Source organism: Mus caroli, unplaced genomic scaffold (genome assembly GCF_978045245.1).
Source record: "Mus caroli unplaced genomic scaffold, Mus_caroli_1 scaffold_5, whole genome shotgun sequence".
Classification (NCBI taxonomy): domain Eukaryota; kingdom Metazoa; phylum Chordata; class Mammalia; order Rodentia; family Muridae; genus Mus; species Mus caroli.
In genome coordinates, this window is record NW_028227260.1 from 62,575,585 (window position 1) to 62,602,758 (window position 27,174).

General features: G+C 42.3%; 1 protein-coding gene across 1 annotated transcript; it reads right to left on the reverse strand.

The window, feature by feature from the left end:
- Nucleotides 1-2,377: 2,377 nt before the first annotated feature.
- LOC110286179 (toll-like receptor 13) lies at nucleotides 2,378-14,813 on the reverse strand. The gene is made up of 2 exons (XM_021152644.3): nucleotides 14,729-14,813; nucleotides 2,378-6,206 (listed from the first exon to the last, which is right to left on the reverse strand). Exon 2 carries the CDS (start codon nucleotides 6,133-6,135, stop codon nucleotides 3,265-3,267), a length of 2,871 nt encoding a protein of 956 aa, XP_021008303.2. The 5' UTR covers nucleotides 6,136-6,206; nucleotides 14,729-14,813; the 3' UTR covers nucleotides 2,378-3,264.
- Nucleotides 14,814-27,174: the final 12,361 nt, after the last annotated feature.

Consider the following 27,174-nt stretch of genomic DNA (forward strand, 5'->3'; position numbering starts at 1 on the left):
AACCATGAAGGTCCTTATACTTGGTTGGATGCTTTCAAGATCTCTAATCTTGAAATTCTGAAAAACCTTAAGCTCACTGTGTATTCCAGCCTGGCCTTGAACTCACAGAAGTATGTCAGCCTCTCCTTCTAGAGGGTTGAGATTAAAGGCACGTGCCACCATGCTCAGCAACATTTCCAGTTTACACAGAGTCCCCCAATCTCTCCAGTACAAGAACAAACATACTGTTCATTCTGTTTCCTAGAATTTGCCTATTTCAAAAGCTCTCCAAAACGAAGTCAGTTCTTGTAGTTAACTATTTACCTTTTCTGTCAAGAAAGACTCGACCCCTATGCACCTAAGTGTACTTTCCTACTAGCCCTCAGCTATAATCATCTTCCCAGCATTGGAACTCTCATGTTACATAGTTTCAAGGACTCTTGGCCCATTGACCAGTGTGTTAGATGATCTTAGTCTTTTTGATGTTATGTGAGATAAGCTAGTTTCAGTAAAATAAATGTGTCATGTTAGTTATGTTACATCTTAGTCTATGTTTTGTTTTTCCTGCTGTGAATGAATCACTAAGAATGAGAAGACAACAATGTTCTCTCAATCCAAAATAATTTGTTCTTATGCCTACTGAGATGATTTGAAGCCTTCTTCTCTTCTGCCTGGCATGCAGGAAGGGCAGAAAGGGATGCAACCCTGGGGTGGAGAGAGCAGTCATGCGGTGACCAGATCAACCAGACAGGTGAAGATTGCCCAAGACCAGGAGAGGAACACAGGCTTGCACGTCCCTTCCATTACTCAAGAGCTACTCCGCCCCCAGAGAGTTGACAGAAGATCAGGAAGGAGTGGGAGTGGCTGGTTTCAGCAAAATTACAGTGCCCAGCACTGCTCAGAAGCTGCAGAGGCTCAGGCTCCCAAGGTCTGGTTTGGACAATGGGTACATTATTGGTGACTAACATGGTTAAAAAAAATGGGACACTGTCCCCAATTTTTTCTCTATGTATAAAAATAGTAGAAACTAAGGTGCACATAGTGGTGCATGCCTGTAATCTTAGAAACTATGAGGCCACAATAAGATCTTGAGTTCCAAGCCAATCTGAGCTACATAACAAGAACTCAGTTCAAAAAAGGGGAGAGGATTTTCTTTCTTTCTTTTTCTTTTTTCTTTTCTTTTCTTTTTTTCCTTTTTTTCATTCTTTCTTTTTTTTTTTAGTAAGTAGTAGAAAGGACTGGAGTTCATTAAGATACCATTTATTTGGGGGAGGGGTGTTGACTAGGGCATCTTGAAGTACATGCCTGTTATCCCAGATGAAAAAAAAATGTCTTCTTCAAGTCTCTTCCTCAACAAGCTGCCCCTAGAATCTTGTTAGATAAGGTGAGAAACTGGAAGTAAGTCAGCAACTTAGGTGAAAGCTATTTCTGGGAAAACAGTCTGAAATAGACAGCACTGTCCTCTGTAAGCTGATCTGATTTTAGGTTCCTAAGGTGTCACATACAACAGGAATTTGTAGCACTTTTGTACAAAATACCTGTTGTCAGTAATATGTTGTGGACCCATTGGCTAATGCCCTGTTCAACTTTAAGAACATTCTGTTGAGAAGGGTTCTGAAACTTCAAAACAGAACACCAGTTCAAAGTTATAGTACTGGTACTGGAAACAACTTAAACTGGTCTTTTTATTGGAATCCATGTGAAGTTTCCATTATAGTTTCTGCATGAGACTCCATAAGTCAGTTTTTTCTCTAATTCAGAGCACAAGAGCTAGGGAGAGTGGCTGTATTAGATCTATCAGTTTTTGGAGAAAAACTGCTTGATAGATTAGCAGAGCAGTAAGAGTTGCAGAAGATATCAGCCAGCCTACTTGGGCAAAATAGACTTCATAAAAATGCCATCTCACGACATCTTTTGTTTAAATTTTTGATTTATTATATTTCATATATGTGAGTATACTACACTGTCACCAGACACACCAGAAGACGGCATCAGATTTCACTACAGATGGTTGTGAGCCACCATGTGGTTGCTGGAAATTGAACTTAGGACCTCTGGAAGAGCAATCAGTGCTCTTAATCACTGAGCCATCTTGCCAGTCCCTCAAGACATCTTAAGATAGGTTTGAAACTCCAATGGCTGTGGGCCTGGAGCATCACTCACAGACCAGAGTCGTGCAGGAGACAATTGCTTTTCTTTTCCTTCTTTTTCTTATTTTTTAATGTCATTTTTTGTTGTTGGGTTGTCTTTGTTTTGTTGTTTCTGTTATTATGTGACATGGGGAGACACAAACAAATGTCTACTCACTCCAGATAGGGAACTGACAACAAACCAAAATATGGATAGCATCAAAGTCCAACTTGGTGAACCAATGAGTTTTATTGGGGTTATTTACAAGAACATAGGTGAAGGGTTACTTACAGGAGCAGAAATGTTTCAAAGACAGCTGCATCATTAAAGCCCACCCCAGCATGGGTGACAGCTCAAAAACGCTGGGAACCTGGAGCATACTACACAGGCTGCAGGCAGCTCAACAGGATGGAGAGTGTCCTTTCCTGGTGGCTCAGCTGGTCTGAGCCTCTTCCAGGCACCAAGGCTGCTCTCTGCTTCTTCCAGACAGCTAGGCTTGTCTGAGCGTCTCAGCAGTCTCTATTGTATTATATACACTTGGGGAAGGAAAGGGTCTAGTCCCTGGTCAGTTTCAGGGACTTCATGAAAGTATTTTGAGTCATTTACCTCCTGTCTTAACAAGCTTCCATGCAGGGCGGAATATTTCAATCTCCCCTTAGAACATCCTGTTGTTCTCTCTCCCTGTAAACCTCTGTCATAGGAAGTTTCCTTTCAAGATGGAAAGTTTCAATCTTGGGGCAATTTGAATACACAAGTGCAGTCTCCCATGACCACAACTGATTTGGAGAAACAACATGAGCAAAGATTTAGAACATATGCAAAGACCTTCCTGTTCCTCAGTGTTCAGGTGACTGGGGTTCCAAGTCCTCTCCTTAATAAAATAGCAATTCCTTCTGCATATCCAATCCCATCATAGTGGGACCCTGCTCCTGAAAGTTTTACAAGCAGTCCTCCCTACTCTTCTGATGAACACTATGAAAACAATCATGTTTGTCCCTGGGGGGAGAGAGAGAGAGAGAGAGAGAGAGAGAGAGAGAGAGAGAGAGAGAGAGAGAGAGAGAGAGAGAGAGAGAGAGAGAGTTCATTTAGTCAAACAGCTTACACTTATTTTGGGCAACATTCATGCAGCTGGATTTGGGATTGTTAAGACTCGAGTCACTCAACAACAATTAGATGTGTATTTTCTTTCTCCACAGTCTCCTTGCCCAACGCATTTCTGATGCGAGCCCAGAAGAGTGGCTGCTGGTGAGCACTGTCTGGCCAAGTGATAAACGTCTGTTTGTTTATGAGTTTCCTGAGTCGGTGGTAGCTGGACAGCTTATAGTTTGGAATCTCTTCAAGGAAGATCAAGATAATGACATCCTTGTGCTCATAAAACATCTTCATGCTAGCCAGCTGGACTTCAAGTCGGCACCATTCACTGTGTAGGTAGTGGTTACTGACTACACACAAGGTTTTCCTGCTTGTGTTAATAGCATTCTGGATGTTCTCGAAGATATCAATGCCTGGTTCAAAATCCCGTTGGTGAAGACAGAGTTTAAAGGTGGTCTGGCTGCCTTGTTCTAGGGCTGGAACAAGCTCTTTGTATACCCATGCCTCATCATTGGCCGAGAAAGAGACAAACGCATCATATAAGAACGTCTTCTCCGTTTTGTGCCATTTAGTGAGGTACCAGGCCCTACATATGTACAAACCATACCACAGAGATGCAATCATCTTGGTACTGAACCAAGAGAAGACCATGGTGCTGAGGACCATACTGAAGGAACATAAGAAGTAGACCTTTCCCAAGTCAAAATTACACATGGCATCATCAAAATCTATAAGTAAACTCTGGCTGCCTGGCTGCTGACAGGGATAGCTCCGGAGGAAGGGGATGTGGACCTCCTCTGTGTTCATTGACCAGTTCTTGAACCACAAATTGTCACAGGTGCACTGAAGTTTGTTCCCATAGACATCAAAAAACATCAGTGATTTCAGATTCTTCAGATGACTTTGATTAATGACCTTCAAGTTGTTGAATCTTAAAGAAAAGACCTGGAGGCTCTGTAAGCTGGAGAACATGTCAGGAACCAGTGACTCTAAATTGTTATTTTCAAGGCGGAGGATCTTTAGCCTTTTGAGGTTTTGGAATAAGGAAGCATTTAAATAGAGGCTTCGCTCTCCATCTTTTGTTCCTGAGATATCCAACTTTGTGAGGTTAATCAGAGGGTCAAATTGGTGGTGGTCCAGGAATACAGAGGGATTTTTTCCTAAGAGTAACTCCTGCAAACTACCCAATCCTTGGAAAAAGTTGCTCGGAACAACCTGAATCCCATGTCTTTGTCCTTCTAGGTTGAGCTGTTTCAAAGACTTGAGCTTTATAAATGGAGGATACTGAAGGGTCCTAGTAGTTTCATATGTGATCTTATTAAAACCAAGTTTCAAAATCAGAAGCTTTTCAAGGCCCGAGAAAAGGTGTTCATGAAAATATGACAAGCTATTGTACATCAGGTCAAGGGAACGTAGGTTAGTGAGACCAGAAAACGCATTTGGCTCCAGGATTTTTAGGCAGTTGTGGGAAAGAATCAAAGCCTGGAGTTTTTTCAGAGGTCGGAAGGTTCCGTGGTTGAGAGTCCGAATATTGTTGTCTCCAAGATCTAAGACCTCTAAGTTTGGAAACTGAGTAAAGGAATACTTGTCAATTGTTACAATCCAACATGCAGCCAAGTTGAGCTCCTTCAGTGCAAATAGCCCACTAAAGGCCAGATTATTGAGTTCTGTGATGGGGTTTCTTGAAAGAGAGAGAAACTCCAAGTGCTTCAAGGGGGAAAATGCAAAATCTGGAAAGCTTTTAAACTTGTTGTGGCTCAGATCTAGGATGGTCAAGTTCTGCAAGGAACTCCAGGTCCTGTTGTTGACGAAGGAGAGCTGGCACTTGTTCAGGTTCAGTCTTTGGAGACTGGGCAGAGCATTGAACTCGCTGTCATTGAGATGAACCAAGTCACTGTTTTGGCCCAGGTCGAGGAACAAGAGCCTGGTGCACTTTGCCAGCTGCTTAATGCCCTCTGCATTGGTGACATTTTTCTGAAAAACCAATGTCTCTAACTTGGGTAGGTTTCCAAGCAGGTGACAAACAGTTTTCATATCTAAGTGACCATGTCTAAGCTCCCGGTTACTGAGATCCATAGCTCTTACATTCTGCAGGTGTTTGGCCGAAAGATTTTCCAATTTTACCACCGTTCCACTCAAATTCAAGCTTTTAAGTTGGGGCAGGGTTTCCAGATACACATTCTGAATGACTTTATTGTCATTCTGGGAAGCACTTAGATTGGTTAAGTTAGGTAATGACAAAGCAGAGAAGTTTAACTCCCTTAGTTTGTTCCCCTGAAAACTCAGGTGGGTCAGAGAAACCAGTGACCTAGGGCTGTGGTCCAAGTACATGATGCTGTTGTTAGTTAGATCAAGGTGCTCCAGGCATGGAAGATGCTGGACTGCTTCAAGAATACCAGAAAAATCGCTAATGTTGTTTCGAGATAGGCTCAAATATTTCAATTTGATTAAAGGAGTGAAGGCATCTTTGTGAATATTGGTAATCTGATTATGGCTCAGGAGCAGGGTCTCCAGGCTAAACAGGCCCTCAAAGGAGTTATTCACACTTTGAATCTTATTTTCCACTAAATTCAGCAGAGTCAAATTCTCAAGTCCCCTAAAGGCACCTTCGTCGATCTTCCAAATTGAGTTCCACTCTAGTCTCAAGTCCACCAGAGCAGACAGATTGGTAAAACTCCAGGGAGGGAGGACTTGAATTTCATTGTGTGTAAGGTTAAGGTGAGTAGTATATCTAGGTATGTCACTAATGGCCTCTGTCAAGTTGGTGATCTTCTTCCTAATACAGAACACATGGTGAATATCAAATTCATACTGTGTGCACTTGTTGAACCCATATGTCTCTGCCACAGGCAGCAGAGAAAATCCTACTAACATGAGCAGGAGCTGTAGAGATGGCACAAAGCTGCTCCCATTCATCTTGACTGTCTTAGGCATCCAGGTTACAACCAGGGGGAAAAAAAATCCCTTCTCATGTTCAAAGGCACGGTCTTCACATATGGACTTTGCTGCAAAGAAAAACAAAGGTTTTTAGTTAAAATTTCCCTATCCTAATAAGTGCTAATAGCTGCTTCAAGGAAACAAAAAAGCTCAATCTCAACATCAACCTGGGTTGTTTTTTGGTTTGGTTTGGTTTGGTTTGGTTTTGTCCCCACCTCCACCTCCTGCAAGGTTTCTCTGTATAGCCCTGGCTATCATGGAACTCACTCTATAGAGCAGGCTGCCCTCAAACACAGAGAGATCTGTTTGCCTCCTGAGTGCTGGGATTAAAGGCATGAACCACTATGCTCAGTCCAACACCAACTTTCAAAACCCACTTCCAGAGTATTCTCTGTGTTAACAAGGAAAGCTGCTGCTCTTTTTCTGCAACCAAAATTCTCAGCATTCAGAGCCAAAAGAGGCAACAAGGTGTACCAGTTACTTTAGTATGACAATCAGGGAGTCCCCTTATCCTCTTCTTACATCCATACAACAAAACACGCCCCCTGTCTTGTGGGCTGGTACTGGAAATGCCATCATTGCAGATGCATTGAATGGGTTGTGGAAATGCAATATCATCTGTGATCCAAGTCACTGCTACCTCAATATGAATGAGTCTGAGTGATCAATCATTTCACCACAGTTTGCTTTTGAGTGAGGGAGAGGTGACTCGGTAAGCTCTGTCCTTGAGCTGAACTGGGGGAAGGGGCATTGGGCAGGAGGAAGAGTGAACATTGAGATAACTGATACAATTTGAGCAAGATGCCTTGACTAGTGAGATGCAGGACCACATTATCTGAGTATTGGTGATTTTGAAAGTCTGCTTATATATTTGGAAGCTTCTCTTCCAGTAGCCTGCTTGTTTATCTCCATTCTTCATTTTCTTTCTTTTCTTTTTTAAAATCCTTTATGAGCATTCTTGTATATTCTTTATATGTTAATACTTTGTCAGTAATTTAAATGTATTCTGCAATCTATAATTTAACATTGTTTATGAACTTCCTTGTTGACAGAAAAAAAATCAGTAATAATATGGTGTGTTAATTGGTTGGTTTAATTGTCAACCTAAAATAATATAGAATTGAATGAGATGAGTCTCAAGAAAGGATTGTCTAGATCAGATTAACTTGAGAGCATATCTGGGGGGAGGGGCTGTCTTAACTACATTAGTTGAGATGGGAAGACCTAACCTAAAAGTATGTGGCACTATTCCCTGGGGTTGGCTCAGAATCCTATAGGAGTAGAGAAAGCAAGCTGAGCAGTGGCTATGCATTTGTTCTCTGCTCTTGACTTGGGCGTCATATGATCAGATGCTTTCAGTCCTGCTGCCCATATTTCCCTGCAATGATAGTCTCCATATGAAAATGGGCTCTTTGAGAGGGTGTTTTGTGGCGGTCTCTACAAACACCACAAGTTTCAGAGCAACAAACCACATGAACAAAGAAGGAAATCTGATCTACCATGACTTAGTTACCCTGTACTGGTTCAAACTTGAGTCTGACACTGGGCAGTTTAGTTTATTTTAGGCATACTTAAGTACAGTACAACCTTGAAAATAAATGTTTCCTCATGATAATTAACAAAATCTCATTTGTACAATAAAACTTAAGACATGTTTACATTGAAACACTTTACAAAGTACGTGTGACCTCTTCCATAAAGATGGGTTCTGTAGACTCAGAAACAATGCTTAAAATGTGGGTGTAGAACAATATGAACTAACCAGTACCCCCAGAGCTCGTGTCTCTAACTGCATATGTAGCAGAAGATGGTCTAGTCGGCCATCAGTGGAAAGATAGACCCCTTGGTATTGCAAACTTTATATGCCCCAGTACAGGGGAATGCCAGGGCCAAGAAGTGGGAGTGGGTGGGTAGGGGAGCAGGGCGGGGGGTGGGGGTGGGGGTGGGGAGAGGGTATAGGGAACTTTCAGGATAGCATTTGAAATTTGAAATGTATATAAAGAAAATATCTAATAAAAAATGTGGGTGTAGGGGAAATGACTGAGATAAACATGAAAGTCGGTGGGAGTTCAGAGTGGCCTGGCCCTATACAGATAGCACAGGGGTTACCCAGGCTGTTGTAAAGTACAAGAGGCATCTCCCATAAGGAAGGGTTTTATTGGCTGAGAAACAATGCTCAAGATAAAGGTCTAGGGAGGAAGAGTCTGGGACAAAAACCATAAAAATCTGGGGGATTCAGGTGTTGCCTGACCCTCCAGATAGCACAGGTCACCAGGTTATCAGCTACATCCAAACCCAGCTTTCTGGGTGGGAAATGAGTAAACATGTCCTTGCTGAGGGGACAACCTTGTGTGTTTGACATTCCTTTCCCCCAGTGCTTATCTTTGAGCAAAAGGACCTTCTGCCCTCTACACAATTTTCTGTGCTGTCTCCTGGAAGCAGATACATCTTGTTATTTTTAGGACTCTCTGTTTCCTCTTAGTTCCTAGTTCGATACAACAAGAGGATCAGAATGTTCATTGATGGTGATCATAAATATAACAAGCTTTCTAAATTCTCGTAGTTTTTAAAATGTGAATGTTGGTTTCATTAGAATTTTTAATTAGTTTTTTTCTGGTTTTTGTTTGTTTGTTTTTTCTTTTTTTCCTTTTTTTTCTCTCCTGAGACAATGTCTCACTATATAGCCCTGGCTGTCCTAGATCACTTTGTAGACTAGGCTGGTCTCGAACTGAAACTCACAGAGAGCCACCTGCTTCTCCCTCCCAAGTGCTGGAATTAATGGTGTTCACCACTATACTAGTTGCATTTTTATCTGTTAACAATTATGCCTTTAGCAAGGAACAGAAATTACACATTTCCTTTTTAAGTTTTCTCATTTTTATGCCTTTCTTTTATGTTTATTTCCTAAAAATTGGTTACAGTTTCTATCATTATATTATAGTAGTGATAGAGTATGTATGTCCTTCACCAGTGAGAAGGCGTCTACAATCTTCTTATTATCATTTGCTTTAGTGCTTGACAAATATCAAGTCAGGAAAATTTCTTCCCATTCTTAATTTTTTTAAAGATTTATTTATTAGTATACATAAGTACACTGTAGCTGTCATCAGATACCAGAAGAGGGCGTCAGATCTCATTACAGGCAGTTGTGAGCCACCATGTGGTTGGTGGGATTTGAACTCAGGACCTTTGAAAGAGCAGTCAGTGCTCAACACTGAGCCATCTCACCAGCCCCCTTAATTTTTTTAAGATTGGGCAGGGGTGGCTGTTTCCAGGGAGGCCAGTAAAGATGCCAGATTCCTTGGACCTGCTGCTATATAGAGCTGGTTTGAGCTGCTTGGAACTGAGTGTTGAGGTCAGAGAACAACTTTGTGGAGTCATTTCTCTTCTTCCACTTTATGAGTCAAATTCAAATGGATTGCCAGGCTAGCCATCTCGTGGACTTTATTCCTAATTTTTAGATGACAGATATAGTTTACTTTGACCAGAAAAGAAAAGAAGAACATGGAAATAGAGCCATCTACCAATGGAGTGGGTATTGTTTAATACAGTCCATGATGCACAGAAGATGCAACATTTTAATGATTGTGTTCACTTTTGTTTAATATCTGCTAGAGGCAGGCATGCAAGGGCAAAAATGGTTCAGAGATTCAGGATGCTGCTTAGCTTGGCCTATACATAGACTTGTCTGCAAGTAATGGACCTGGGAACCTAGGCTCCTCCATGTGCACCAAAGCACATGTATACTAACATTTAAGCAATGGAAATGTGTTACTCCCTGTAGCAACCACCCCAGTAATGCAATTTCTATCCACATGTGTCTTAGAATACAATCCTAAAACAGGGCAGATGAGCCAATTGAGTCTGGACTGGTTTGAGGTGCTTCTGTAACAAGGCAAACTGTGTCTTCTGAACGAATTTTCAAGAAAGATCCTTTAACTACCATCGTATGCTTACGCGTGGCTGGTCATACATGTGATTAAACCTGGTGTACTACAGGAAATGACATGTGCAGTGAACACAGGCTTACATAATCCAAACCTTTCGATCAAAATCGAGTCATTTGTGGTCATCAAACACCTCCTCCTAAACCCCGTCAAGACCCCAGATGATAGCCAGGGGCCCTTGAGCACTCAAACTCAAGGGAACTGCTGCTCTCTTGCAGCGTATTTAATCTGTATTATAATTTTGCCTTTGGATGTAGCTTCCTTGCCACTTTGCACTTTCCTAATTATATGAATAAGTCCCCAAGTATCTGGAAATACCTAGACTGGAAAACAGTCACCAGACTGAGCTGAATAAGCTAACTGAGTGATAGGAACTGAGGTTGAGGGCATTTCTGTTGCTGTAATCGCTGAGACTAGGTCCCACTCTGGAGCCCAGGCTATCCTGGAATTCACTATGCATCCCAGGTTGCCTCATGGTGATCCTCCTTCCTCAGTCTCCTGAGTAATGAAATTAAAGGCATGCACCACTATGCCTGGATTTTAAGGCCCTTTTATCTGTTGAGGTAAAAAGAATGGAACAGAACAAAGAGGAGGATCTATAAAAGTAAATGCAAGAAGTAGAGAAATAGAGATGAAGCCCAAGGCCCTGAGTTTGAGTCCCAAGACTCTCGCAAACCAAGGAACTTAACTCTTCTGGGCATATTAGTTAAGGAAAGAGAGCAGAGAAGCAGGGAGGGTAAGAGAGGGGAGAGGAGAGAAGAGCGGGAGGAGGGGAGGTCGAAGAAATGGAGAAGAGAAAGGAAACTGTAAATCCATATTGCACAAATGTGGCTAGAGGAAATTGGGTGGAGCAGGATGACACTGCAGGAAGACTGTGCTCTTTGTTCTCAGAGATGACAAAGGACAGCGATATAAGCCCTCAAATCTACCAGTGTTTGCTACAAGAATATTAGAAATAAAGGACACGCCGGGCAGTGATGGCGCATGCCTTTGATCCCAGCACTTGGGAGGCAGAGGCAGGTGAATTTCTGAGTTTGAGGCCAGCCTGGTCTACAGAGTGAGTTCCAGGACAGCCAGGGCTATAAAGAGAAACCCTGTCGGAAAAAAAAAAAAAAAGAAGAAATTAAGAAAGAAAGAAAGAAAGAAAGAAAGAAAGGAAGGAAGAAAGAAAGAAAGAAAGAAAGAAAGAAAGAAAGAAAGAAAGAAAGAAAGAAAGAAAGAAAGAAAGAAAGAAAGAAAGAAAGAAAGGACACTCGCCATGAAGTAGTCTAAGGGAAAACACAAAACCTGATCTGAACATGTAAATATCTACCTTGCCTTGCAAGGGACAGAGAGGGGAGCGTCATCTGTGAAGTTGTCCTGGGGCAGGGCTGGCAGAGGAGACAGGGGCAGGCAGAACAAAGGCCACAACAGGAAGCTGGGGCCTGACAGCAACACAAAGAAAATTCTTAAAAGTGTGGATCAGGTGAGATCCTAAAGCTCTGAAGAGAGAAGCAGGGAGCAAGTCAGGCTTCAAAGGCATGGCTCCTTCAGCTGGATTTTTAAAATTACGTTACATTACATTTAATTTAATTTAGAGAGAGAGAGAGAGAGAGAGAGTGTGTGTGTGTGTGTGTGTGTGTGTGTGTGTGTGTGTGTGTGTGTGAGTGCGTGCACGCACATACATGTTCATGCATTTTGTGAGGGCCAGTGCAGCACAGCTGGAATGTGGAAATCAGGAGACAATGTGAGAGTCCCTTTCTTTCCTCCCACAATGTGGGATTAGACTCAGCTTGTCTTCAGGCTTGGCAGCACGTGTCTTTACTTGCTAGCCTGGACAGCTGGATTTCATAGGCTTCCCTGCCACAACAGTGTATGATGCAAGGAACTTTTGAAAAGACAGGGAAGAGAACAAACCCCTTGCAGTTGTGACATTACAAACAAGGTAAGGATGCCTAGTATGGTCTTACACGCCTGTAATTCTAGCCCCAGAGAGGCTGAGGCCAAACGGAACTACTACATCGGGAGACCTGGTCTCAAGAAAGAGATCTGAGAAGCAAACTTCAACTGGTTTATAACATTACTTGTTATTGTTTTGTTGTTGTTGCTGTTGTTGTTGTTGTTTTGTTTTGTTTTGTTTTGTAGACGTTTTGTGTGTGGGGTATATGTGTACTTGCTTGTGTAAATGCACATGAGTAAGGGCCTGTGTGTGTGTGTGTGTGTGTGTGTGTGTGTGTGTGTGTGTGTGTAGGTCAGAGGTTGGTCACTGGTATCTTTCACCAAGGAAGTTTTACTCATGTGATGAGACCTGAGGTTGGGTGAAGACTGGGCAGTAGAGCTGAGGGTAGGTACAGACTGGGCAGTAGAACAGAAGCTCGCCAAGGCCATGAAGATTTGGCTTTCATGGGTTGTACAACAGGCTAATCTAGACAATAGCAGTTTCTTTTGCTCCGGTCACTAGGGATTTTTCAGATCAGATGTGGCTTGTGGCACCGTTTCTTTCCCATGCTAGAAGCTGGCTGGGTCAGCTGCTTTTATGTGGGAAAGTAAAGAGTGCAAGCATGATTCAGGCAGAGCAGACCTTAAGCCACCATTGCTCTAGACTTAAATAGGTGATCTTGGGAAACCCAGCTTGGGAAAGATGGATTGTGAAATTTCCACAAAGGCATGCCCACATGACAACTGCAACGTTCCTTTCCTAACAGAGATAAAAGACTTTCTAATTCTGTGGTTTAATCTACCCTGGGATCAACCACATGCTGACCCTAACCCTAGGCATAAACAGAGATTTACTTCTAATCGGGCTTTAAAATTCAACAGAGAGCCAGACAGGATGATAATACAGGCCTGTAATCCTGGCAGTACTCAGGAGGCTGAGGCAGGAGCATTGTACATCCAAAGCCAGTCCTCAGAGTGAGTTTCGGGACAGCTTGTGCTTATAAGCAACACCCTGTCTCTAAAAACAATTCAGGATCAGCCCGGACTACAGTGTGAGTTTCAGGACAGCCAGGGCTACACAGAGAAACCCTGTCAATAAATAAGTAAATAAATGAATAAATGAATGAATGAATGAATGAATGAATAAATGCAAACAAAAACTAGAGAATCACAAATCTAGGAGAGATTTTTAAAGGTCATTAAAAATCTTGAAGCATGCCTTGGTTTAATATAAGCAGAGGAATTCTGAGACTCCACAGCAGGGTCTGAGAGACCACAGTACTCGGTGGTAGTTTATAGATTGGTTTAGTGGTTCCTCCTGGTCTAGATCTTGTAGCCTTTTCTCATCAACTCAAGCCTATCACCTTTTGTTTAGGTTTTCTACAAACAGAAATGAACACACATTATATCGGATAAATGTAAAAAATGATAAATGCCAGTAAGCACAGTGTCTTTAGTGACATGTCCTAAGACAAGCTGAGGATAATGCGAGAACACCTTAGCTGGATCTGATGGTATAGCCCTATAATCACAACTACTCAGAGGCTGAGACAGGAGGACCACGAGCATAGGGCCTGCTACAGAGTAGGTTCACAGCCAGCCTGGGTAATTTAGTTAGACCAATCTTAAAAGCAAGCAAACACACACACACACACACACACACACACACAAACCAAAAAAACAAAAACAAAAACAAAAACAGTAGAGTGCTTGCCTGAAATGGGCAGTCTCTAGTATGACACACTCAAAAGATTATGTTGTAAACATAAAAGAAGAGGAAAGATGCTGTATGAAGGATGACTACCCACAATTTACCAACCAAACAGAGACACTAAGTATGAGAAGGGTACCAAAAAATAACAGGAACTAACAAAGATGAAATTGGTTGCAACATCTTGGTCACCCTGTGACCAAGATATCATAGGCTAAAATATATCACAATCTGCCGTCTGTGCTGTATTTATAGCTTATGAGTTACAACAGGAACAACATAATTCTCAATTTAAAGAGAGAACCAAGTGCCAAGACAGTTGAGGTATTAGTTATGAGACCATAAAGCTGTTTTGGGCCCATACATTCATCTATTAGTTCATTCTGCACACACAAACCATAGAGCCTACCCTACTTACTTACTCATCTAGGTGGTGTGTAAAACAATTTCCTTTCACTGGAGCACTAACTCCTAGTGAGGGTATCTGTGGGTAAACCCTGCTAATTAAGGTCAAAGTCTACCGTGACTGGATAGCTCCTCTGAGCTTGACACAAAATGGAGGACTCTTTTACCAGCAAGGCTTCTCCTTCTCTGACTCTGTCTGGGAAGCCTGACCTCCCCCCACCCCCAACTCTCTCTACCTAGGGAAAGTCTTTGGTAGACCTAAAACTTCAACTTCCTCTTTTCAAAATAAGAACCCTTCCAGTTAGTACCTGCAATTTGTGGGCTGCTTCATCATACGAATGAGGCATTCCTAGACCTTTAAACTCTAGCCAATGGAAACTTCATCCTATGAAAAACCCCTTCCTGCTCTCCAAAGTTCATAGACAGCCCTTTTCAACCCAGAAGGAAGTCTATTAATACAAGTCCGCTCCCAAAAAAAGGTATGTGCTCAAGCTAAGATTGTCTCAGAAAGCTGTTTCACTGAAGATTGTTGGAGAAAGCCCTTTGTCTAAAAGAGCTGTAGCACTAAGACCCGCAAAGAAGGCCCTCCCCCACATCCCCTCGCACTCACTTCCAGCTGGACCAGGATCCTGTAGAGCCCACTCATTCTGAACTCTGCTTCATGCTTCAAGCATCAGTGCATCAGTGTCTCGACACCCTGAAACAGAGGAAGCAGAGAACCAGGAATCATTGCTGGACCCCAAGACACATACCATAGGTATCTTGCAAGGAAAAGGTTCTGGAAAGGAAGATATTTAGAGTGACTATTATGTCCAGATTTATACCAATGGTACAGTCATTCCATTTAATAATCTTCTCCCTTGGCTCTCAACATAGACTTTGTACGATAAGCTGCTCTTCACATACAGGTAATATTTATTACTGCCCTATATTGTGCACAAGTGTTTGTCATGCAAAATCTCAATAGTGCCACACCCTTATAGACAAAGAATCTGAATCTGGACATAACCTTGCCAGTATCTCCCTGGGTGATGCAGTTTGCCTGCCCTACTTCATGGTGATCATGTGTGACCAGAAAGAAGTGATAAAAAAAAAAAAATGCAGACACGGGGTGGAGAGACAGCTCAGTGGTCTTGCAGAGGACCCGGGTTTGGTTCCCAGTATCCACATGGCAGCTCAAAACTATCTAACTTTAGTCCCAAGAAATCCAATGTCCTCTTCTGATGTCCACAGGCATCAAGCATGCAGGTGATACACAAACATTCATGTAGGCAAAACACTTACACACAAAATTAAATAAATCTAAAAAAGGTTTTTAGTGCAAATATTGTGGAAGAAATGAGACAGGATTTGCTGAACTATGCTAGCCAGGCATTAGTGGAATACCAAAAGCAGAGGGTATAACAGCCCATGTAAAACATCTAGCAATCAGTAAATCTCCACCTGGCACTACATCCTGCAAGGGATGGAGTCATTTTGTAGCATATGAAACCAAAGACTTTGTCTACTTCTATGTGGGCCATGTGGCCATGGTTCTATTCAAGCCTAGATAAAAGCATGGGTATCCCACCATTCATATGAAGACAAAGACTGCAGTCTAAATTTAATATACCAGAGCCTGATATTGTTAGCCTTGCTGAGAGAACACTTTCAAGATGTTTGTATGAGGAAGTCTCTGTTCTGGTTGGTTGTGGTTATGGAATTGTTAATAAATAAGTTTTGCATTTATATTTTGTTTCCTCTTCTGTTTGTTTTTTCATTTTTGTTTCTTGAGACAGGCTCTCACATAGCCTCAAACTCACTATGCAGCTGAGACTACCTTAAACACTCGATCCTCCTGTCTACCCAGCACCTCCCAAGTGCTGTGATTGCAGACAAATGCCATCAAGTCTGGCCTTGTATATGTTTTCTATCCCATTCTTCCATGCCCTCTGGCTTTTTCTCCTAATCCATTTTTTTTTTCAAAAAATAAACATTGGGCCAATGGGATTGCTCAATGGGTAAAGACATTTGCTGGCAAGAGAAACATGATTCCTGAATCATATGTTGGAAAGTGAGACCTGACTCCTGCAAGTTGTACTCTGACTTTCATGCATGCACTGTGACATGCATGTGCCCATGCACTTATGCACACTTACACATGGTACACACACAAATTGGAAAAAAAGAGAGATGGGGGTGGGGCAAGAATAAAAGCTGGGTATGGTGGCCCATGCTTTTAATCTCAGAGCCCCAGAGATAGAGGAAGGTGGATCTCTAGGAGAGCAAGGTGAGATTGACAGAGTGGGTCACCCAGAGCTAAATAATAAGACTGTGTCTCATAAGAAGGAGAGGGCACCACAGAGGAGGGAGAGGAAGAGAAGCATCTCTGAGTGTTTAATTGTGGAGCTCAACCTCAGAAGGACAAGGAATAGAGCTGAGTTCCCCAACAGGCACAGTAGGTACAAAGTTTTTGGCATATATTTCTAGAGTTCTATAAATGTATTTTATTTCCTTTTAAAGTGTGTGTGTGTGTGTGTGTGTGTGTGTGTGTGTGTGTGTGTGTTCATAGTGCCCCCAGAGACCAGAAGAGGGAATTGGATGCTCTGGAACTGGAGTTACATGCAGTTGTGTGCATCCATTGTGGGTCCTGGGAACCTAACTAAAGTCCTATGAAGGAGCAACTAGTGTTCTTAATCACAGAGCCATCTCTCCAGCCCATTAGTTATTTTTTTTAATTAGATATTTTCTTTATATACAATTCAAATTTCAAATGCTATCCCCAAAGTTCCCTATACCCTCCCTCCACCCTGTTCCCCTACCCACCCACTTCCACTTCTTGGCCCTGGCATTCCCCTGTACTGGGGCATTTAAGGTTTGCAAGACCAATGGGCCTCTCTTCCCAGTGATGGCCCTTCTAGGCCATTTTCTGCTACATATGCAGCTAGAGACATGAGCTCTAGGGTACTGGTAAGTTCATATTGTTCCACTTATAGGGTTGCAGACCCCTTCAGCTCCTTGGGTGCTTTCTCTAGCTTCTCCCTTGGGGGCCCTGTGTTCCATCTTATAGATGACTGTGAACATCCACTTCTGTATTTGCCAGGTACTGGCATAGTCTCATATGAGACAGCTATAACAGGATCCCTTCAGCAAAATCTTGCTGGCATATGCAATAATGTCTGGGTTTGGTGGCTAATTATGGGATGGATCCTGGGGTGGGGTAGTCTCTGGATAGTCCATCCTTTCATCTTAGCTTCAAACTTTGTCTCTGTAACTCCTTTCATGGGTATTTTGTTCTCTATTCTAAGGAGGAACGAAGTATCCACCCATTGGTCTTCCCTCTTCTTGATTTTCTTGTGTTTTGCAAATTGTATCTTGGGTGTTCTATGTTTCTGGGCTAATATCCACTTATCAGTGAGTGCATATCTAGTGACTTCTTTTGTGATTAGGTTACCTCACTAAGGATGATATCCTCCAGATACATCCATTTGTCCAAGAATATGTCATAAATTCATTGTTTTTAATAGCTGTGTAAATGTTCCACATTTTCTGTATCCATTCTTCTGTTGAGGGACATCTGGGTTCTTTCCAGCATCTGGCTATTATAAATAAGGCTGCTATGAACATAGTGGAGCATGTGTCCTTCTTACTGGTTGGAACTTCTGCCTGAAATTCTGCCCCATTCACATAACTGCTTGGGCTGGGCACCTCTGAAGTGTAGCAAAACCCTGTCAATGAGCACTAGAAAAATGGTGTCTTTAGCTCAGTTGGTAGAGTGCTTGCTTGCCTAGCTTGTGTGAAATCCTGGGTTCCATTCTCAGAACCAAATAATCCAGGCTTGGTGGCTCACACTTTTATTACCAGAACCTGGGAGGTAGAGGTGGGAGCTTCAGAAGTTGAAGGTCACCCCGGACTTACACATTGAGTTTGAGTACAGCCTGGCATCCTATGGGGGAGAGGAGAGGAGAGGAGAGGAGAGGAGAGGAGAGGAGAGGAGAGGAGAGGAGAGGAGAGGAGAGGAGAGGAGAGGAGAGGAGAGGAGAGGAGAGGAGAGGAGAGGAGAGGAGAGGAGAGGAGAGGAGAGGAGAGGAGAGGAGAGGAGAGGAGAGGAGAGGAGAGGAGAGGAGAGGAAGGGAAGGGAGAGAGAGACAGAGACAGAGACAGACAAAGAGAGAGAGAGAGAGAGAGAGAGAGAGAGAGAGAGAGAGAGAGAGAGCAAATCTGTAACCCTAGCATTCTGGAAGCTAAGGCAGGAAGCAAATTCTTGGCAAATCTGGGCTATTGTGGCTAGACTCTGACTCAAAAATCAAAGAAGGCACTGTGGCCCATACCTTTAATCTCAGTACTTTAAGGCAGTGAAGGAAGAGGCGGGTGTATTTCAGTGAACTTGAGGCTGACCTGGTCTACATAGTCACTTCCATGCTGCAGTCTATATAGTGAGACTCTGTCTTTAACAAATGAACAACAATAACAAAAAAAAAGACAAAGGAAAATTTACAATTTAAAAAAGCTTATTAAAATAATAAAAAAATAAATTTGCATATACTACATTAGAAAGCTTATATGAAACATAAGAGTACATTTTAAAGCAAATGTTCAAAGTGATCTTCAAAATCAAGCTAGTTTGAGGCCCACCTGGATTACATAGCACCCTGTCTCAATAATAACAATAAACAACAACAACAACAATAAACAGCAGCAACAACAACATTAAAAAGTATAAGTACCAGGGAACAGGGACTTTGCAGTAATAAGAAAATAAATAACACTTCCCTTCGGTGCAATACTACTACTGTCTATGGTAGGAGTCATGAAGTGAGTTATATCAAATTAAAAAAAAAATTCTTGAGCAGAAGTGGTGATGCTTGCTTGTAATCCCGGTACCCTTGAAACTGAAGATCAGTGGTTCAAGAAGAGAGCTGCAGGCAAGCTTGGGTTATATGAGATCTGTTTCAAACAAAAATTGGAATATTTCCATTGTTTGCTGTATACTGCTGAAATAGAATCAAGTCAAGAAAGCTCAACTTACCTCTCAGAAGCTCCTAGCACATGGTACAATTGTTCATCTTTGCTAAACAATGACATTCTGTTTTAGAACTCTTAAAAACCCCGTGATGGTTGTTCTAAACTCTTAGGACATGAGACATTTCCTTCCTCTTCTCTCTTTTTTTTTTTTAGGCATGGTGAAAGAGGCGGGCAAGGAGGTGTATGTTAGATGTACCAAAGTCCTATTTGATGTGTATTGCAAAGTACAGTCTTGAAGGGAGCACTCACCTTCTGCCCACCATACATTCCCTGAGTTACTTGCTGTGTAGGCTTATTTGGGGATGCTCAGCCAGATCATGTCTTGGTGTTGCAAACCATCCTGCCCCGTACCTGGCCCCATACCTTAAGGTCCCAGTTGTGGTTAAACTGTGGGATCAGGATAGCTAACTCTGCTACTTGACCTTTGACTTTTCATCCACCACACATTTTATTGCCTAATTGATTGGGTTCCTTGGGTTAGTCTATATTTACTTCATTTGGGGAAACATAATTTGATTACCTGCCTAAAACAGTGGCCAAACAAACAAACAAACAAACCCCTATGAGACTGTCTTAATTTGTTTTCTGTTGCTGTGATAAAACACTAACAGAAGGGACTAGGGGTGAGGCAGAAATATTCTTACAGGTAACAGTCCGTCATCAAGTCCCACCAAGGCAAGAAACTCAAAGGGAACCTAGAGGCAGAACCTGAAGCAGAGACTATGAAGGAACACTGTTTGCAGGGCTGCTCAGCCAGCTTTCTTACATAGCCCAGGCCCACTTGCCCAGAGATGCCAGCCCCCACAGTGGGCTTCAACAACTAACAATCAAAAAACTGCCATAGACATGGCAATCTAAAGGGAAGAAATTCCTCAATTGGGAGTCCCTCTTCCCAGGTATTTCTGGGATTGTGTCAGGTTGGCAAAACCCAACCAGTACAAAGACCAAATCCTCAAGTCACCACTCCATCAGGGGCTGGTTTAAGAGAAGGAGAATCAGTCTTCTCTAAAGATGACCCCCTTGATATTTTGTCTAATTTCAAGTGGTCAACCCTAAGCACACTTACAAACAAGCAACAGTTAGTAGACTTAAGCAGATGTTATGTGTGTAGTGGTTTGAATAAAAATGGCCCCCAAAAGCTCATGTATTTGAAAGCTTAGTCACCAGGGAGTGGCACTACTTGAGGATTAGGTGTGACCACTGGGGGTGGGCTTTGAAATTTCAGAAGCTCAAGCCAGGCCCACTGTGTCTTTTTCCCTGCTGCCTGCAGATCCAGACACAGAACTCCCAGCTCCTTCTCCTACATCATGTTTCCTGGCATGCTGAAACTCCAAGCCAGTCCTAATAAAATGCTTTCCTTTAGAGGAGTTGCTGTGGTCATGATGTCTCTTCATAGCAATAGAATATTGATTGGGACAATGTGTATATGTTTTAAAAATGAAGTCATGCATTTGAGACTTGTCATCGTGGCACATTCAGCACATAAGAGGTAGAGACCAGGAGAACTAAAACTTGAAGGTCTTCCTTGGCTACATAAACAGTTTGAGAACAACCTAGGCTAGAAGGCTGGTGAGATGGCTCAGCAGGTAAAGGCACTTGCTACTTCTATTCCTGGTGGAAAGAGAAAAGTCACTCCTGCAAGGACACCTTCCTCACACACAAATAAATAAATATAATTTTTTAATTAAAAAAAAACACTACTGACTTTAAAATGCTCTGTCATCTGGTCACATTCCATTCTGCCTTTGACCTATATTAAGAAGCTTCTAACTTGCTACTCCCACTGGTCCACTAAGGTCCAATCAATCTAGCATCACTGTTATCCATCCGTCTGTATGCATAATCCAAGATGGTCCTCCCCTAGTGGTTTGAATGGGAATAATCTCACATAAGGTCATGTGTTTGAATATGTAGTCCTCAGTTAGTGGAACTGTTTGTGAAGAATTTGAAGGTGTGGTCTTGTTGGAGGAGGTATATCACTGGGGATAGGCTTTGAGGTTCCAAAAGACTAGAGCCATTTCCATTGTTTCAACCTCTACCTCATGGCAATGTTTCAAGATATGAGCTCTCAACTACTACTCCAGCTCCATTCCTGCCTGCCTCCTGCCATGCTCCCTACCATGGCAGTCATGTACTCTAACCCTCTGAAACAGTAAGCCACAGTAACCCTTTCTTCTATAAGTTGCCTTGGTCATGATGTCTTATCACAGTAATAGAAAAGTAACTAAGACATCCATTCTCAGACCAACAACCAGACTGCATGTATGGATGGATGCTCTAGAAGGACAGAATAGAGCATTCGATTTCCTGGAGCTGGAGTTACAGGGAATTCTAAGCGACCTGGCATTGATACTGGGAACTGAATTTTTGCTGGAAGACCAGGAAGTGTTTTTAATCACTAAACCGTCTCTTCAGCACCTCTTATCTTGTTTTTACTGAGACCTACAGCATTTGATTAATGTTGCTTGCATGAGCATGGTTAGGGGTTATATCTACTTGAGCAAAGGCAACTTACCAGTGCCTATATCACTGAGGAATATGACTCCCTTCTCCTACCAACTATTAATTGCCTATAATTCCTCAAGGACAGATGAGTCCTTATGAACCCTAGCATTGTTTTAATTTGTTTTTTTTTTAATTACTAATTGTGCTACATTGTTTTCTGTTGCAGTGATAAACACCACAACTAAAAGCAACTTGGGAAAGAAAGGGTTTAATTAATTCTATACTTCCAGATCATAGCTTGTCATTGAGAGAAGTCAAGTGTTGGTATGTCTATGGAGCATTATTTTGATTGATAATTGATATGGGAGGATCCAGTCCACTGTAGGTGGTATCATCCCTAGGCTAGTGGTCCTGGGCTGTACATAGCTAAGCATGAGCCTGTGAATGAGCCAGCAAACAGCATTAAGCCATGGTTTCTATCTTTAAATTCCTGTCTTGAGTTCCTCTTCCTGCCTTGACCTCAGCACACCACAAACCACACACACACACACACACACACACGCACACACAAAATTAAAAATAACAATAGAGCTGGGTATGACTGTACATACCTTTAATGCCAGTATTTGAGAGGCAAAGGAAGGAAGGAAGATCTCTGAGTTTGAGACCAGCCTGGCTTACAGAGCTACTTCCAGGACAGCCAGAGCTGCACAGAGATATCCTGTTCCAAAAATCATCATCATCATTATCATCATCATCATCATCAAGTTCAAAAAATTAGGAAAAACATAAATATAGTATGATCTCCTAATGAGGGTGTATAAAAAGGAATACAATCCCCAAAGAATGTGACAATTGCAAATAAATATTTATTTACAAAAAAGAAAAAAGATTTAAGGACCTAAAATAGAGAAGATAAAATAAAAAATGATCCTGATGATATACTGATAAGTTTGCTTTCACATGTGATTTTGTCAAGGGGGTGGGAATCTGAGAACAGAAAGTGAAAAGCGGTAGTCCATGGGGAAGAGAATGACTCAGAAAACAAGACAAAATAACAAGGTGCTTTCCTCTGGAATGTGAGCTACCAGGAAAAGGAGATAGATAGACAGATAGATAGATAGATAGATAGATAGATAGATAGATAGATAGATAGATAGATAGATAGATAGACAGATAGATAGACAGACAGACAGATAGATAGACAGATAGATGGTACACTGCTTTCCATGACAGAACAAAAAAATGTGCCTCATTCCTAGTCTGTTTCTGCTTTTTCTGTCGACATGAATGGGTTTCTAAAGGAAATGGAGAAGTGAAATCACAGACAAAGTGACAAATGTTGATTTGAAGCAGTTTCTGGCAAAATTCAGACATCATTTGAAAGAAGACTTGAAGTGAGCAGCTCGCCGAGGAAAGCCTCTGTTGGCACCCTACAGATCTTCCCTCTCAGCTCTTCCCTAACTGCTTCTGGCAGTGCTGCAGATGGAGCCTGAAGCCTGGTCCTTTCTAAACAAGCTGATGCTCTATCACTGAATTACACATTCAGACTCTAAATTAACATTGTCGCGAGTGTGAAGATTCTAAACACCTCGCGCATCTACTGTGCTTATATAACTCGAGAAAATGTGGCAAATACATTGCACAATTAAATCAGGGTAAATTTAAAGGTGTGAGTTTTCCGATTCCACAAACTTCTTATGTGCCAGTTATGCTGGAGAGCAACAGAAATTAATCTCTGTCTTCCAAAGGTAGTAGACCATAAATAGTTGCTAAATTCTTTTACAAGTATGTTTGCTCTTAAGAGATTATTTCCAAAATATAGTGGGAAGCCTGTTCATAGTAACCAACTGAAGAATACTTAGCAAGTTTAGTTGATTCGAAAAGCAGCACTAACAACATTCCCCTCAACATTTAATCTCACCGGCATCACGGGGTTCAGCACTGGCAAGCCTGCAAGTTTCAAGGGCTTCTTTCTTGGTTTTCAGAGATTGAGGGGGAGGGTCTCTCTCTGTAGACCAGGCTGGCTTAGAACTAACTCACTCTTGTTTTTCTAATACTGGAGATTGAACTCAGGTTTTTATGCATATGCATGTTAGATAAGCATTCTACCACTGAGCTACATATACATACATACATACATACATACATACATACATACATACATTTATATACACACACATACATACATGCATCCCTCCAGCAAGATATATCCCCGGTGAGGACCACAATTTTGGTAATTTATTTTATTTTTAATTTCCTTAGATTTTTAATTTGCATGCTGCATATGCACACATTTATGCAGGTGTGCCAGAGGAGGCTGTCTGGGGGTCCTGCTCTATCACTTTCTTCTCTTGAGAGAGAATCTCTCACTAAGCCCCAGCAATCCTCCCCCCCAGCACTGGGATTATAGACAAAGACAGCCACATCCAGCTTTGTTTGTAGATACTGAGGATTTGAACGCAGGTTCTCATGACTGTGTAGCAGACACTCTTTTTTTGTTTTGTTTTGTTTTGTTTTGCTTTGCTTTTTTTTTTTTTTTTTTTTTTTTTTTTTTTTTTTTTTTTTGGTTTTTCGAGACAGGGTTTCTCTGTAGCCCTGGCTGTCCTGGAACTCACTTTGTAGACCAGGCTGGCCTCGAACTCAGAAATCTGCCTGCCTCTGCCTCTGGAATGCTGGGATTAAAGGCGTGTGCCACCATGCCTGGCTGCGGCAGACACTCTTATCCACTGTGCTATTCACCCAGCTTCAGGCCCACAGTTTAAAATGAACTTTATGAAAGTTGATTTTACAGAAAGTCAGGATGTTAAAAAGATATGTTGGTCATATTGCCTGAAGAAGAATGTCTCAGGCTAACGATGCATGGTATAACTTTAAGAGATCTGGGAAGTGGGGCAGACACAAAAAGGAGTTTCAAATGGGTTGCTATGTGAGAGAACCTATACTCTGCTCAGGGGTTAGACTACTTAACCAGGTCAGAGATATAGGAAAGAGGTAGGGGAAGATGAAAAGAGCTTTAATCTTATCTTTGTTATCTTTGGCTAGGACAACCATGGGAACAAAAGTGAGCTCCACTACTATTTCCCATTACCTCAACCTTGTGAGCAAAAATGTCAATCAAACCATGTAGTAGGAGCCCAGAAGACTTTAGGTCTCTGCCATTTCCCCAGTACATATCATTCATATATATATATATACATATATACATACACACATGAAAAAAGAAAAAATTATACATACAACATATATATATGTATTCTTTTCATTTTTTTCTCTTATACAATGCATCCTGACCACAGTTTCCCCTCCTCCACTCTTCCCATTCCCTTCCCCACTCCCTCTCCCTCAGATCCACTTCTCCTCCATTTCCCTTCAGAAAAGAGCAGGCCTCCCAGGGATACTATCCAAACTCACTTTGTAGACCAGGACTATGCAATAAAACTAGGTATCTAAGCCAGGCAGTGGTGGCACACACCTTTGATCCCAGCACTTGGGAGGCAGAGGCAGGTGGATTTCTGAGTTCGAGGCCAGCCTGGTCTACAAAGTGAGTTCCAGGGCAGCCAGGGCTACACAGAGAAACCCTGTCTCAAAAAACAAAACAAAACAAACAAACAAACAAAAAACCCAAAAAACAACAACAACAAAAAAACCAAAACTAGGTGTCTATTAAGGCTGGACGAGGCAACCCAGTAAAAGGGTCCATAAAGCACGCAAGAGTCAGCTCCCAGTCCCACTATTAGGAGTCCCACAAGAACATCAAGTTAACTAACAACCATAACATATATGCAGAGGACCTAGGTAAAGCCCATGCAGGCTCTCTGGCTGTTTGTTCAGTCTCTGTGAGCCCCTATGAGCCCACGTTAGTTAATTTTGTAGGTTTCTTTGTGGTGTCCATGGACTCCTATGGCTACTACAATTCTTCCTCCTCTTCTTCCATGGGGTTCCCTGAGCTCAGCCTAATGCGTGGCTGTGGGTTTCTGCATCTGCTCCCGCCAGAGGAAGCCGCTCTGATGACAATCCCCGACTGCATATTTTATTATTCTGCTGTGTCGACAAACAAGAGGAGCTGTGAGTTCCTCATCTGCTCAGCTCACTTCCCAGTTCCCCACCTCTTCTCGAGGTTAAAGGTTCATATCTAATGGTGAGAAGCTGACCCCAGTGGACAGGCACACAGGTCTCAGACTGCTGGAAGAAGGGGACATCTCAAGGTCACTTTCACACAGCCCCCACAGTAATTAAAGGCTGGTGACCATGAAGCAGCACTCAGGGAGGGCAGCACACTGAAGAACAGCTGCTGCAAAAGCATCTGTCAGCTATGGCAAGTGCCATGGTATAGTGGAGATGACAGCTCTAAGCGTCTAGCTGGAGGAAACATGACTTTCTCACAAGGCATCTGACCAGAAGTTCTGACTCATGTTACACTCATCTCAACCGCGTACTCCTGCATGTTCCCAAAGCCACAGAGAAACGATATTGATTCTGAACCTGCACCTATACCTGCTTGTTGGCTGCCTCATTTGTTTCTTTTGGGAGAATTTTTGGCTTGTACTGAAAGCATAGTTCCTTTAAAAATATATATATATATATGTATATGTATGTATGTATATATGTATATTTGTGTGTGTGTGTGGATAGAGTTGCTTTCTTTTATGATGCCAGGGATCAAACTCTATGCCCTATCTTGTTAAGTGTGTGCTCTCCCTTACCCTCACTTTCTAACCCCGCCCATGTTACTTCTCTAATACAAAGGTTGCAGCTAACCCAACCACTGCCTTCCAGAGAGGTTAGGGATCTGTGGGTGGGGACTGTCTCTAGTGAGAAAAACTATTGGCTGCTAAATTTCACTACTCCAAGTCGCTCAGCCACAGGGGAAAACCACTTTGGTTGGGCTTTGGTTGTGTGCAAAAGAAAAATCTTAAAGGGCACCTATCACAACATTACCATCAGTTGTCTCTAAGTGCGGAAACACCGGAGACTGCATTTAGGAAAAGAAAAGCAACCAAAAGCAGCACCATGGATTTAAATGCCACATTGAAATATGAAAGTCTTCCAATTGGAGCATTGCTCTCTTCCCTTCTGCTTCCTTTTGAGATTGACTTTCTTCCTTGCACAGAAGCCTGAGTATTCAGGCTGCCAAGGCCAGCCAGGGTGCTAAGGAGAGCCATGACCAGCACGGTCTCTCCAGCTGCTGTGAATGGCTGAAGGGGAAGAGAAGAAGGTGGTACCTTCACAGGCTGCACTTGTACCTGTTCTGGCTTTAACACCAGCTGTTAGAGGGGCTTTAGTGGTGGCTAAAGATCTGTGGGGCCAGGTGCCACCCACACCAAGGTGAGCCAGGGGCCAGCAACAATGTGTGCTAACCACCGCAGTGCTTCAGGCAAGTCACCGGCTTTCCCAGAATAAATAGATAAATCACTGTGGAGATGTTGCTTCACTTCTGCTTTTCAAATCTCTTGCAAAATGAGTTATGTGGCTAATACTGGCATACAAGGGAACACAGTTCTACAAACTACTTACCAAAGCTGGTGCAGCAAGAAGTCATCACAAGATGAACTGAGAAACTTGATTTCCTTTAGCTATAAAGAGCCCAGTGGATGCTGTTAACTG

Excerpts from the sequence above, each read along its gene's own strand:
- LOC110286179 (XM_021152644.3), bottom strand. The coding sequence starts at position 6,135 with ATGCCTAAGACAGTCAAGATGAATGGGAGCAGCTTTGTGCCATCTCTA.